At 47.4% G+C, this 14,661-nt stretch overlaps 3 protein-coding genes across 3 annotated transcripts; all 3 read left to right on the forward strand.

Annotated features, from left to right (window-relative positions):
• Positions 1 to 998: 998 nt before the first annotated feature.
• Positions 999 to 2,082, forward strand: NECHADRAFT_36605 (uncharacterized protein; the record flags this gene model as incomplete). The annotated part of the gene is made up of 2 exons (XM_003052439.1): positions 999 to 1,070; positions 1,123 to 2,082. 2 exons carry the CDS (start codon positions 999 to 1,001, stop codon positions 2,080 to 2,082), a joined length of 1,032 nt encoding a protein of 343 aa, XP_003052485.1.
• A 3,706-nt stretch (positions 2,083 to 5,788) lies between these two features.
• Positions 5,789 to 7,484, forward strand: NECHADRAFT_36601 (uncharacterized protein; the record flags this gene model as incomplete). The annotated part of the gene is made up of 3 exons (XM_003052440.1): positions 5,789 to 6,554; positions 6,608 to 7,060; positions 7,111 to 7,484. The coding sequence occupies 3 exons, from the start codon at positions 5,789 to 5,791 to the stop codon at positions 7,482 to 7,484; spliced, it is 1,593 nt and encodes a 530-aa protein (XP_003052486.1).
• A 1,342-nt stretch (positions 7,485 to 8,826) lies between these two features.
• NECHADRAFT_122418 (uncharacterized protein) lies at positions 8,827 to 14,303 on the forward strand (the record flags this gene model as incomplete). Its single annotated transcript, XM_003052441.1, is given in 7 exon segments — positions 8,827 to 8,974; positions 9,024 to 9,048; positions 9,068 to 10,038; positions 10,088 to 10,749; positions 10,804 to 11,405; positions 11,444 to 11,446; positions 14,207 to 14,303. 7 exon segments carry the CDS (start codon positions 8,827 to 8,829, stop codon positions 14,301 to 14,303), a joined length of 2,508 nt encoding a protein of 835 aa, XP_003052487.1.
• Positions 14,304 to 14,661: the final 358 nt, after the last annotated feature.

Genomic DNA, 14,661 nt, shown 5'->3' on the forward strand with positions numbered 1-14,661 from the left:
TATCTACAATTGGGTTAAAGATGCGGACTTCGCTCCTCTGGAAAAATTGTATGCTAGCGGGCTGGGAATTTCAACATGGATGGGTGAGTGTCTAGAAGACATTTTCTGTCACAGCAGGCTGGTGATAAACATCCTCTGTGGTTGACGAAGACCCTGGAGTGACATAGGCAAGACTTGGGAGGATGGGGATAGTGAGAAGGGAAGTAGAAACTGATATGATTATTCAGAATGAATAATTGGATACAAACCGTGATAAAACCTCAGTTCAGCGGACACCGCTGGTTTACAACACATATGGGGCGAAAATTCCATATCTCATCGCGGCTCTGACGGGCCCCTGCCGAGTGATAGATAACCCATTGTTCGGCAGGTTGCCACAACTCAACAATTTAATAGACATATGAAAGCCGAAGAACATCACCCTCACTTTATCAATGCCATTAAAAAATAGTCCTCGACGTAGCTGAAGCCTCTTGTGTCGGATATTCGGAGGCGAGATATCATGATTCACCACTCAAACACCGGCCATTAGCAAACTCCGAAGGACGAGGGTTAAAAGCGAGAATCAGGCTACACGGGCATCTCGCTCTTTCGGCCTCTGACGAATTTCCAATCAACTAACACGTTCGCGCCAAGTCGATGCGTGTTTTCCCATCGCTTCCCTAGCCGTTTGTCGTATTCAGAGGTCGTTGATTGGGCGTCTCTGGTCGCTTGTGGAGAGCCGCCGGCCGAGCGATTACCCAATTCGGCAATTCTCAGTCCGCTCCGAGTCCGATGTACTTGAGGGTCGAGAGAGCCTCAATGGCGATTAATTATCTATCTCCGAGACATTGGGACGGGGTTTTGGGACAAGATGAAATATAAAGATGCTCTTGGGCTCTGTCTTGTAGAGAAAGTTGTCAGCATCAATACCATACACACAACCAAGCAACCTCGTGCTCACATCAACCAAGACCACATCTTCACTTTTACAAAATTTTGAATCTTGTTTAAACACTATGGCTCAGAAGTACGCCAAGGACCAGCCCGAGGGCTTCACCAACCGCATCGAGAGAGTAGCCATCGTCGGAGTGAGTAATTCAACCCACGCGAAGAGCATCAACAACTGACAACCAGTTTCAGGCTGGTGGTTCTGTCGGTCAATATTTGGCCAGGGCACTCCTGCAGACCGGAAAGCACACAGTCACCGCCATCACTCGTGAAGGAAGCACTAGCAAGATTCCCGAAGGCGCCAAATCCGTCATTGTTGACTACGAAAACGAAGATTCTATTGTTGCCGCCCTCAAGGGCCAGCAGTTTCTCGCCATCTCCATGTCTGTCACTGCTGCCCCTGGTACTCAGGAGAAGATCATCGCTGCTGCTGCAAAGGCCGGCGTTCCTTGGGTGATGCCCAACTGCTACGGTACCGACTTCACCAATGCATCTCTCGCAGAGGAGAATATGACTGGCCAGTCAGTTCTGCCAGGTATCAAGGCTATCGAGGATGCCGGTGTGTCGTCCTGGATAGCGATGGGCTGCTCTTATTGGTACGAGTTCTCCATCGCTCAGGGCCCACAATGGTACGGCTTCGACTTTAGCGACAACCAAAGGAAGGTGACATTTTACGACGACGGCAAGACGCAGATCAACACCTCAACCTGGCTCCAGTGCGGTCGAGCTATTGCCGCTCTTCTGAGCCTCAAGGAGCTGCCCGAAGACGAAAATGACAAGTCACCAACCATTTCCCAGTGGCGAAACAAGCCAATGTGGATCTCCAGCTTCCTCATCTCCCAGCGGGAAATGCTCGACAGCATCCAACGCGTGACGGGCACCACGGACAAGGACTGGGAGATTGAGTACGAGGGTTCTCACGAACGCTGGAGCCGGGCGATGGATATGCTAAAGAAGGGTGACCGAAGGGGCTGGGCGATGGGTATGTACGCCAGGACCTTTTACCCCAATGGTGACGGCAACATCGAGGCCAAGTATGGTCTGGCCAATGATGTCCTTGGACTTCCCAAGGAAGACTTGGATGAGGCTACCAAGAGGGCGCTTGAGATGGTTCATTCCAACTACAACTACTTTACGAACAGGAGCAAGTAAAAATGAAGAGTATCGTTGACTCAGGGAGTAGTTGGATTGAACATGGGCACAAGAGCCCCAACTCGAGGTAGAGGATAGTTGCTAATGGCATCAATGAACCTACCATATCGACTACACCTCCTAAAAAACTGTGATGGCAGCTCTAGATAGTCTGGACAAAAAGGAAGGAGTTGATTCCTTGTGAATCGTGATTCCGCCCGGGCTCGAACCGGGGACCTTCTCGGTGTTAACGAGATGCCATGACCAGCTAGACCACGGAACCGAGGCTATCTTGTTGGATGAAAACCCGCCGAGAGTATGGGGCTCATCTCCTCTGTGGATATAGCCGAGGGAGTTGAGAAAAAAAGAAGAGGTGGTGGTGGAGTTGTGGTTGTTAGGGCATAGTGGGTTGTGTTGAGGTGCAAAAAGTGTGGTTCCGCCCGGGATCGAACCGGGGACCTTCTCGGTGTTAACGAGATGCCATAACCAACTAGACCACGGAACCTGAGTTGGCGAGATGAAATCTCTGGTGCTTGCTGGGAGGGCCGGTCCTAGGAGCGTCTATGATTTGGCCGTTTTTCTTAATGAGCTCTGTATAACACTCGTCGTTGCTTTCATGGATAGAGGCATAGAAGAAGAGGATAGAAAAGATTAAGTGGCGAGTTATACCTCGGTTCTTAAGAATTCACTGTGATAGTCCCAAGTTTAGGAGGCACAGTATAATGTATAGATCCTAGAATACGTTCAAGTCTAACTTCCCTTCAACACACCTAAACTACTATAGTAAACCTTCAGTAACCTTGCAATTTGAAAATATCAGGGTCTCAACTCGGAGAAAGAAGTAAAATACCTTCGGGTCGTTCACCGACGGTGTTATGAATGCTACCCTCTGTATTTAGTTTAATGAAAAAGGCTTATTTGAGAGACAACACCTGGCCCTCCTATCTGCTGTTCGGCACATGGTCATTTGACCTAGCTGCTAGTAAATGTTGTAAGTTTGATAATGAACACATGTATAACGATTAAGAGAAAATTACTGAGTAAGTATATTCAAAAGATTAATCTCAGAATCTTTCATTTACTCATCAGGACTGCAACAGAATTTTTCTGAGAGGTGGTTGACTTGGTGTGCCATCACTTAGATACGCTGTGAATTGGTATCGGGTAGGAGTTCTTGAGAGCTGAAAACTGGCAGAAAGGTTTAAATAATGAGTGACCTTGGTGGAGATGTAAATTAAACCATCGACTTCTATTGTTTGCATGTTTGATCTGGTTTGCGACAAGATCTTTAATGCTGCAAATATCAGTTTCAATTTTTTGACCTCGAAGCTTCGATCCAAGAAGTGATGCTGCGTGCGTTTAAATACCAGCTCTTGTTTACTATATCAATTCCCCTGTAGTCGAATTGGTCCTTTTATCTATGCCTTGTGCTGATTCTATTTTCTTATCTGCCTTCCTATCGTGGATGGTTTGTTTTATCACGATCGAGGACGCCACCCGCCGCCGAGCCTCAAGGATCCGTCGGGATGGCCTGCGGCATCATCTCTTGGCGTGCTTGGCGATGCGCCTTAGCGTCTCGTAGCAGAGCCTCAAATTTGATGGTTGACGTCGCTGGAATGGAATATGATGCTGGGAATCGAAATGTCATTGTGTCTGGCTCTGAAATTGGTCTGAAATCAAGCTTGAAGGAAAGTCATCTCATTCTCCCGTCTGCTGCCACACCCTGCTCAGCTTGAATAGGGAGTGCCATTTCTGATGGTCACTAAATAGACGAGTGCTATTAGTCCTAATATTGAATCGTCAAATTGTTTGAAATTTCCAGACCAACTAATGTCCGTTCTGTTCAACCTCCACGTCCCTCAGCTTTCGGCTCCCTCGGCGTTCATCAGATCGGCATCCCTTCCGACATATCCTCGGCCAACCTTCGCCAAGGCTTTAAACCATCGTCGTTCCACTATCTTGCCATGGCCGGAGCGCGCTCATAACCCTCCCGGGTGCTCTCACCTTGCGTCCTTCAACGGGCATCCTCCGACGTCGCCAACACTCACCGCAGAGGAAACCATGGCTGAATCGAGCAATCCATTACTCAATAGAAATCCACCCGACAAGAGAGATGAATTCCTGGAGACCTTGGGGAAAAGAGCACACGAGGTCGGGGTCGCGGGGGACATCGCGGAGTAGCCCATGGGCGAGAATCTCGCTGTTGAGCCAGTTCAGCGGATTCCAAACGTAACAGAAACCACTGAATCAGGGGTTCGTCTCCAGTGGTTTGGAGATTCTCGACACGGTCACCTGGGGTCCGTGGAGTTTTTGCGCAAAAGGTGAGATGTTGCCACTGAGACCCTCTTTAATGGAACGGAGTCGCCGCTGGGCGAGCTAGGCATACCCGGTCGATGCCGGTCCTCGTGGCAGAGCCGCGCCTAGATAGAGCACTTCCAACTGCCAGCGGGCGCTGATATGTCCCGGTTCGACCGGATCAGCGTCATTTGACTCGAGCAGTCGGTTAAGTCGGATGCCAACGAGCGGGGGGGTTTTATGCACAGGCCAGTATAAGCCCATGGCAGTTTATTACCATGAGCAATAACCAAGAGTAACATCTTTTCGGAGCCGTAGTTAGATCTCGTGTTTGCATAGCGAGCCAAGACCGGGGTTCGGTGGAGAGCTGTTTTTTTTCCTGGGGCTCCAACGTCTCTCGATCAATGGGATTGATACTATCTATCTCCAGGGGACAGATGCCTTAGTCAAAAAGGCCATTGAGGTATTTTTGACCCCCATGGGGCTGATTAGACTTATTTTGCCTCGTCTCCTGATGTTATTATCTACTAGTCCGCGCCTTGTGTGTCCCCAAGGGCGTCTCGTGTCTAGCCGTACTTCCGAATTGCGCGCGCGCGCTCTGCACTATCTATCGCGTCTGACCATAATGTCGTGGCCGATTTAAGCATTGACCATGTTTCAAGCAGATATCGAGGGGAACTGATGATAGAGCTGATGTGAGAAGGACGCGCATGGCAAGGAGTTGGTTTGCCGAACACATCTGCATATGCATGTTGATTTCGGCACTTGTTGATTACCATGTCACCATCACCGACTAGAGACGTGTTGAAGAGCAACTACTGTCTCTTTAAGCTTACAATAAAAACTTCAAATGGCCAAAATCTCCATCAAATCAAATTCATCCGCTTGCTGAACCTCCATTGACGTGCTCCCGTTGACAGCGTCACCCACCCTCAACACGAGACATCAGCCTCTCTCGTCCTATCACACGATGGCGTGAGGTGGGATGCCCCCCTGCCGTCTTTTCTAGAAGCCCAAAGGAATCGTATGGCCTGCATGAGCCGCGGCTATTACTGCAGAGTCGTTGGCAGCCGCAATGTCCTCTCTCGAAATAGTTCTAGAACGGAAACAGATTAATCGCCTCCCGGCCCGGGGACCAATACCCACAACGTCATTCTCCTATGGGGCACTCTTTCGGGCGTAGCATGGGAAAAAAGCTTGTTACGCAACCACATTACAGAGTCTCCATGATACTACTCCTCTACTAAGGAGCTGGGGGACTGGGGACTACTATTCCAACAAGGGGAGTGATCCTCCGTTAACGGAACTCGTTAGTGAGACTTTGGAACATTTTTAAAATGCCCGACCGCCCCAGTGCTAGTTTTCTTTTTTTACCCCTTCTCTCTTCACTCTTGTATTTTGTTTTCATAGCAATTGTCGACAAATATCCATCATGGAGGAGCAACAGAATCACGCGGACAAGAATGTCCACTTTGACGACTCGGCCGCCCTCGAGCAGCTTGGCCACAAGCAAGAGCTGCAGAGAAACTTTTCAAAGGTTTCTCTGCTGGGTCTTGCCTTTGCCATTCTCAACACCTGGACCGCCCTGTCCGCCTCCATCAGTCTCGCCCTCCCCTCTGGTGGACCTAGTGCCGTCATCTGGGGATTGATGGTCGCTGGCGTTTGCAACCTTTGTCTCGCCGCTCCTTTGGCCGAATTTCTGTCTGCTTATCCTACAGCTGGTGGACAATATCATTGGAGTGCTCTTATTAGCTGGCCTAGATGGTCTCGAGGTATCAGCTATGTCACCGGCTGGATCAACGCTGCTGGCTATGTCATCCTCACAGCTACCGCACCCCTTCTCGGAAGCACCTTCGTTATCGACACCATCTCGTTTATGCACCCGACCTACGAGTCCAAGGCCTGGCATCAGTTCCTCATCTACCTCGCTTTCACCTTTATCGCCCTCGCCATCAACGCCTTTGCCAACCGTCTCCTCCCGCTCTTCAACAAGGCTGCGTTCCTTTGGAGTATCTCTGGTTTCGTCATCATCAGCATCACTGTTCTTGCTTGTGCTTCCCCCAACTACCAGAGCGGTGACTTTGTTTATGGCAAGTTCATCAATGAGGTTGGCTGGCCCGATGGTCTGTCTTGGCTCCTTGGACTTCTTCAGGGCGCTTTTGCTCTCACTGGATTCGATGCCGCCGCTCACATGATTGGTACGTATCAGTTTTTGTAACTTTCTTACTATTCTTTTGCTGACTCTTCACAGAGGAAATCCCCAACGCACGAAAGGAGGGCCCTCGCATCATGATCTGGTGCATCCTCATTGGCATGGCCTCCGGTTTCATCTTCCTCTCCTGCCTCCTCTTCGTCCTTAAGGATGTCCAGACTGTCATCGAGTCTCCCGCCGGCGCTCTTCTCCAGATCTACTTCGATGCCACCAACAGCAAGGCCGGTAGTGTCTGCCTCATCGTCTTCTCTATTGTCTGCATGGTCTTTACTGCCACCGCCATCATGACCACCAGTGCCCGAATGACCTATGCCTTTGCCCGAGACCGCGGTCTGCCCTTCAGCAGTGTCTGGGCTGTTGTTCACCCCACCCTTGATGTGCCTCTCAACGCCCTTCTCTGGACCACCGCATGGGTTATCATCTTTGGTCTGATTCTCCTGGGAAGCTCCAGTGCTTTCAACGCCATTACCGCCGCTTCCGTCGTTGCTCTTGGTTAGTTTACCCTTTCTCATCTTTTTGTCACTGTTACTAACATCCAATAGGCGTCACTTATGCCATCCCTCCCTTCATCCACCTCTGCCGCGGCGGAAACATGCTTCCCGAGGATCGACCTTTCAAGCTCAGTACTCCCGTCAGATGGGTCTGCAGCTTGGTCGGTATTGCCTGGGCTATCCTCACTACCGTCCTCTTCGTCTTCCCTCCCGAGCTCCCCGTCACCGCAACCAACATGAACTACTGTATCGCTGCCTTTGGCATCATCCTGCTCATCGCTGTTGTCACCTGGATCGTCGATGGAAGGAAGAACTACAAGGGTCCCCTCATCGAGATGAACCAGGATGGTGCTACTCTGGAGGGAGCCTCCATGGCCGACACGACTTGCACTTCCAATGCTGAAGATGATATGAAAGGTCATTGAGCCATAGAATAGATCTACGATTAGAAGTCGTATTTTAGACTTGGCAAGCCTTGATTTTAGATTCTGTTTTCAAGTTAGATACAAATACATTTAAACCATTGCATTCATCTTTTCGCAAAGGAAGAATCGTTCAGCAGTCCCATGTCTTTCAACTGTGTGTCCGATAACCCTCTGTTCATTACATTGGCCGTCACCAAACTCGGCTCGCCTTTTTCATACGGAGCATGCAATGGGTGATGCTATGGCCTTGTCGATTTTGCGGTTCGTCAAGATGTGAAGGTTAGACAAAGGAATCATAGTGTCCAGGACTGAGGAAGTAGCATTCCTTATATTAACTCGACAAATACTGGTTGTAGAGCTGTGGCTTGAGAGAGCAATGATGTGCCATAGGTCGAGACATGTCTGGATTTGGTTTTATCGCGACACGTTCTACTACTGCCCTTTGAAGAAGAATATCTGATGAGCAATTGTCGCAGACCAAGATAACTGTATGTGTTATTAGAGATTCAGTAACACGGTAGCCAATACTCTTTGCTAACAATAGCAAGACTTCTCTTTTCAAAGAGGATCTGAGACAATGCAGCAAGCAAGGGATCAACAAGCGAAGTCGGGACACACGCCGGCATTGAATCTGATGCCGTAAATACTATAAGGAGCACGGACAGGTCTGTGACACCTATATCAGTCAGTGGCAAGTTTCTTGCCGCTCTTTATTATCACCCACTAGAGAATCCTTTAGTCAAGTCATGTAGCGAAGGGAGGATTTCCATGGAGTCCTCTGGCCCAGCTATCCCATCCAGGGCCGGGCTTCAACTATAACAAAGAACGCATTATTAGCACATCATAGCAATATATCTCAACGCCAACACAGTGGCCTGGAGGATTGCCACAGTTTCTGCCCAGATGCCACTCGCTCAAGGCTGTTATCCAATTATCGCATTGGCGGGACTTGGCACTGAGCCTCGGAGACGTTGCTGATGCTGAACTCCGGGGTTAGTGACTTGACCCTTGCATTCTCCATCCCCGATTGGCCAACCTCTATCCACCTTTAATCCGGCCTTGGCTTCACGAGGAGGACGCAAACCCACCAATTTTCCGAGTCAACTGAGGTCATGTTGGGGATCTCTGGCTCGACATTGGATGGCCGAGTTGAATGCTCGGCAAGGGTGCCTGGCCAGGACACTTGGCGTCGTTGGCATCCTGCACTCTCCGGAGAAAAGGTGGAAACAGACATGGGAACATGAATGTATAAAGGCGTAGAGACACTCGTGAGAGTGCACTTGGTCTCTCGGCTCTTTGCTACTTATCGCTCCAACTTTGCTCTCACCTACCATCATCTATCATGTCGCTCCCAGCTACCAATACCACTCTCGATGTCGACTCCCTCCTCAAAGAGTTGACACTTGATGAAAAAGTCCAGTTGCTGGCTGGCCAAGGCGCCTTCAGAACCACAGGACTTCCACGCAGAGGAATTCCTTCTCTTGTGGTATGTCACATTTGTACTCCCATCTTGCTTGATGATCACTGACTGTGGTACAGACCTCCGATGGACCCCACGGCATCCGTGGACCGCGCTCTTTTAGCCGTGTACCAAGTCCTATGCTGCCGTCAGCCACGTCCATGGGCGCCACCTTCAACGTCGACCTACTCCGTCAAGCCGGGAACCTGCTCGGCGAAGAAGCAAGATTTCGAGGTATAAACGTGCTCCTCGCTCCGACTGTCTGCCTTCAGCGCTCGCCTCTTATCGGCCGAGGCTTCGAGGCTTTTGGCGAAGATCCCTTCATGAGCGGAGTGCTCGCTGCTGCGTACATCAACGGAATCCAAGGTCAAGGTGTGGCTACGAGTATCAAACACTTTGCGGCTCACGACCAGTCAGATAACTCCGTCGAGGATAACGTGGTTCTGACGGAGCGAACACTACGCGAAGTTCATCTCCTCCCCTTCCAGCTCGCTATGCGATACTCTGACCCATGGACCTTTATGGCATCTTATAACAAGATCAATGGAATTCATGCCAGTGAAAACTCTTTCCTACTCAAAACCATCTTGAGAGATGACTGGGGGTTCAACGGCCTGGTCATGAGTGACTGGTTTGGCACTTATAGCACCAGCGAGTCTATCAACGCAGGCATGGACCTGGAGATGCCTGGCCCGACATTGTGGCGTGGAAAGGCTCTTTCCTTGGCTGTCAACAGCCGCAAGGTCTCGCATAGAGCTATCGACGACGCAACCAAGAATGTCTTGACTCTGATCAACAAGGTCAAAGCAGTCGAGCACATTTCCACGCCGCCGAAATCCGACTCTCAAGAGCAAAGAGCCTTGATCCGGAAGATTGCCTCAGAGGGGATCGTCTTGCTCAAGAATGACAACAAGATTCTTCCGCTCACCGACGTCAAGGGGAAGAAGTTTGGCTTGATCGGAGACCACATCAAGCATCCCGCTCTATGCGGCGGTGGCAGTTCGGAAGTCGAGCCTTACTACTCCGTCACCCCGTATGATGCGATAGTGGAAGAGATTGGAGAAGCCAACGTCTCGTATGCCCCAGGTTGCTACAGTACGTGCTCCTAGCTTTAAACTTGCTGTCGTTGCTAATATTCTCTTAGCCTTCCGATTCAGCCCCCTCCTAGAGCGCCTCACCTGCCCCGACACGAATCAATTTGGATGGTCTATCGAGATCTTTGGCGAAAACCCAGACGAGAACCCCAAGGCTGAGCCTGTTCTGACGACCATTGCCGAGAAGCCCCTCATCGATATCCCCGAGAGTCTTGCACTTCCCAAAAAGTACTTTGTCCGAGCTCGATCGATATATACACCTGAAGCGTCAAGGCAGTTTTGCTTTGGTTTTGGCGTGTCAGGCAAAGGCGTCTTGAAGGTTGATGGCAAGGTCATTATTGACCAATGGACCAGTCAACTGCCAAAGACGGATTCGACCCCTTGCTTCAACAGACTGTGTATGGAAAAGTTTTGCACTGTCGATGTCACTGAGAAACCTATGCTTCTAGAGGTGGTCATGGTGAATGAAGCCATCTCTGGGGGTGTTGGCACCGCACTGACTCTTGCTGGCCGGGTTGGTGGTTTTGAACCCTTTGATGAGGATCAAGGCATCCGAGACGCTGTCGAGCTGGCAAAGAAGGTTGATATTGCCATCCTAGTCACAGGTCTGTCATCCGATTGGGAGTATGAAGCGAGTGATAGGAAACATCTACGTCTTCCATGTCGCACTGATGAGTTGGTTCAAGCTGTTCTAGAAGTAAACCCAAACACGGTATGGTTTTCTCCCATCGAAATTCTGTGCTCTCTTCTGACACAAGTCCTCTAGATCATTGTGACGCAGTCCGGTTGCCCGGTCGAGATGCCTTGGGAGAGTCGGGCAACCACATTGGTGCACGCTTGGTATGGCGGGCAAGAAACCGGCCACGGCCTTGCCGATATCATATTTGGGAAGCAAAATCCGTCGGGAAGGTTATCCATCACCTTTCCAAAGTCGCTCAAACACACTCCGGCGTACCTCACCTTTTCCAAGGCCGATTATGATATCGTTTACGGTGAGGGGGTTTTCATCGGACACCGCTATTACGAAATGGTAGATAGAGATCCGTTATTCTGGTTCGGATACGGGCTTTCTTATTCTGTCTTTGAGTACAAAGATCTTGAGGTGCCCAAGGAAATTCTCGGAGGAAAGGATGGCTCCATGACGATCTCGCTCACGGTTACAAATGTTGGCTCTTATGATGGAGCAGAAGTCATCCAGGCGTACGTTCAGGATTCAGACAGCAGCCTGCAGCGTCCCATCAAGGAACTCAAGGCCTTTACCAAGGTTCACCTTGCATGTGGGGAGTCGAAAACTGTTCAGCTTTCTCTGGATAGGTATTCGCTCTCCTTCTGGTCACAAGAGAGCTCCAAGTGGAAGGCTGAGGCCAGTATTGCGAATAATATGGCAATAAAGTAATATATTATAATACATACTATATAATATACGTTTTCTAATATTATGACAATATGATATAAAGACTGCGATATTATGACTATATAATATAAGGATATCTATATTGGCAATATATTATCTATATTGGGTTATTAATTCTTGAGTGAATTGCCTTATGAAAGCTACTAAACGCCGCCTTACCCTATACTAGTAATAGGGATAGCTCGCAATTTATTGGCTCTTATTCACTTTCACGTACTTCTTTATTAATAATTAGACCTATTATGCGATTACGCGTGAAAGAAATACGTGAGGGGGGACAAACTATGTTAGGTTAGGCTATCTTCGCTTTTGCTCCCCCCCCCCCTTTTTTTTTTATTACTTCTTAATCTTAACTTTATAGATCTACCCGCTATGCCTTAATAACGCCTCCCTTTTATGCAATCATCGCAACGAAGAGAGTCATTAATTTCTAGCGACTTTCTAGAGTTTTCCGGCAAGCAATTAGATAATCTAGACGTAAGCCAAATATCCAAATACCTATCATCTCGACCTCGCACCGCCTCCATAATATCCTCCACTAAGCCCAGAATATTATAGGTTTTCTCTTATATACTAGACGAGGAGGTAAAGACGAGATACTATAATCAGCGGACCGGAAAAGAAAAGTAGCGCTATAAACATTATGATAAAACCTATGCCTCTTTAGGGGGTACTATAGCTCCTACAAAACATCTCATAGACCTTCCTCCTAATAGCTACGGTCTGCCAAAAGGAGCCCCGCGGATAGCGAAAGTTATAACTATACGAACTATTATCAAACAAGCTCATACTACGGCAGAAGAAAATCCCTAAAAACGCCATCGACTTAACGATCAATCCGGAGACTCTATTAACCCAGACTAGCTCGAAGTATTATACATAAGGTTTATCACGGCCTATTCTCTCCCATTTCGGCTCGTAGAATGCCCAGAGTTCCAAGCTCTCTTAGCCTATATTAATAACGATATCGAGACTTGGCTTCCAGATACATATAATACCATTAAGATATGGATTATGCGCTAATATAAAGACCAGAAAGAGAGGGTCAAGCAGCGCATACAATCGGCAAAGTCAAGAATTCATATTAGCTACGACCTTTAGACTTCTCCTAACTCTTTAGCCATCTTAGGCATAGTCGCACACTATGTCACGGAAGACGGCTAGCTAGAACACCATATTTTAGCGTTAAAAGATATCAATAGTAAGCACAACGGCTCTCATCTCGCTATAGCTATTTTAAAGGCGGTTAACAAATGGGGCTTTATATCTAAGCTTGGATATTTCGTAATAGACAACGCCGGCAATAACGACATAATAATAAGATCCCTTTCTCTTAGTAAGTATAACTTTACTCTTTCTCACATACCCTAACATTCATACCATAGGCCTCCTACGCCGATATAATATCTAATACAATCCCAAAGTACACCGACTCTACTACTAAGGCTATATTATTAACCTCGCCGCCAAAGCCTTCCTCTTCGTCACCAATAATAAGAAGCTCGAACTCAATGATCCTAATATATATAATATAATACTAAAACATATTAAAGCATGGCGGAAGAAGGGGCCTCTTAGTAAGATTCATAACTTCGTCGTTTTTATCCAATAAAGTATCTAGCATAGCCAAAAGTTTCTTACTATTAGCCATAACCATAAGCTCACACGGGATAATAATACAAGATAAAATTTATAATATAATATACTACGAGTGGCCCTAAACCTTAGAGATGCGATTAATAGCTATTTCAACAAATAGATAGAATTAGATTACGCTAGAGACAAGCTCTCTTCAGAGGACTAGATCATCTTGGAGAAAATTAAGTCCTTCTTAGAGAAGCTAAAGATAACGACTAAGGCTCTCGAGTTATTATTTATAATACTTGATAATATCCTCTTAGCTATGGATTTCATTTTGGCATAATTCGAAGCAGGGAAGGAGGCATATATTGACGATCCGATAATGGCGCTAATATATAACTCGGGCTGGGCCAAGTTGGACAAATACTACCGGCTTACTAATGAATCGCCTGCCTACGTTGCCGCTATCGTGCTCTACCCTTCGCATAAATAGCACTATATATAAGAGAACTAGAAAAAGGAGTAGGTTAAGTCATTAAAGAAGTTAATAGAGACGCTATGGAATAACTATAAACCCGTAGAATTACCTTTTCCTCTCTGCGAGGTCCTATCGACGACCACGAACGAGTTCTTAAACTAGAGGAACAAGCACCTACAGCCATTACTCGTCACGGACGAATATAAATATTATTACAAGTCTAAACGGGTTTATGGGTTCATAAGCGCCCTTACATAGTAGCTAGAGGAGACATAATAGAAAAACTACCTAAACCTAAGTAAAATAGCGGTGGATATACTATTAATTCCCGCAATATCTACTAAGCCCGAATGACTCTTCTCTAGGGCTAAGATAACCATTATAGATCATCGAAATCGGCTTAGGAGTGATATAATCGAAGCACTAGAGTGCCTAAAGTTATAGTTTAGGATACGAGAGTTTCAAGGTGATATACTTTAGCTGCCGCGGTAGAATAACCTAGATCACATATAATATATGGGATATATTATCACACTAGCAATATATTAGGTTCTTAGCAATACAATACAATATAGGCCAATATCATATGGCCTAATATAATATACACCACTTAGCAATATAATAATATTGCGAGGCTTCTATATTGCCAATATACGTATTGTTTATATTATTCGCAACACTGGCTGAGGCCGGCGAGTATGTTGTCATTATCGCATCGAGCTCTAACCCGAAGGATGAGATTATTCGCGAATCATTCTATCTGTCCGAGACTTACTTATGGGGAGGAGTGTAGATCGTTTGTAGACTGGCTTAGCTGAAATTGATACAATATATTCTTTCTCGTAGAGTTCAGCTTCATGATTCTATTTAGCACTACCCAAAGGGCAAAGGTCTTCGCAAGCCTTGGAATCTAGCTTTGCCAAAATATCCAGCAGGCGTCGTAGTAGTGCCTTTCCTCGAGATTGCAAATGTTCATCCTCAACCACTTGAATAAACTCGAGGAGGATCGCTCCAACTCGGCGGATTCTTTCCACCTACATAGACCTCGTTAGCTGCCTATATTTGTTCAAGTAACTAACACCACTCACATGAGGTTCACCCTTGACCTGTAGATAAAGAAGTGGGATGTCTTCCAGTGTCCGCATAAAATC

The sequence above is a fragment of the Fusarium vanettenii genome (genome assembly GCF_000151355.1).
Source record: "Fusarium vanettenii 77-13-4 chromosome 3 genomic scaffold NECHAsca_2_chr3_3_0, whole genome shotgun sequence".
In the NCBI taxonomy this organism is placed as follows: Eukaryota; Fungi; Ascomycota; class Sordariomycetes; order Hypocreales; family Nectriaceae; genus Fusarium; species Fusarium vanettenii.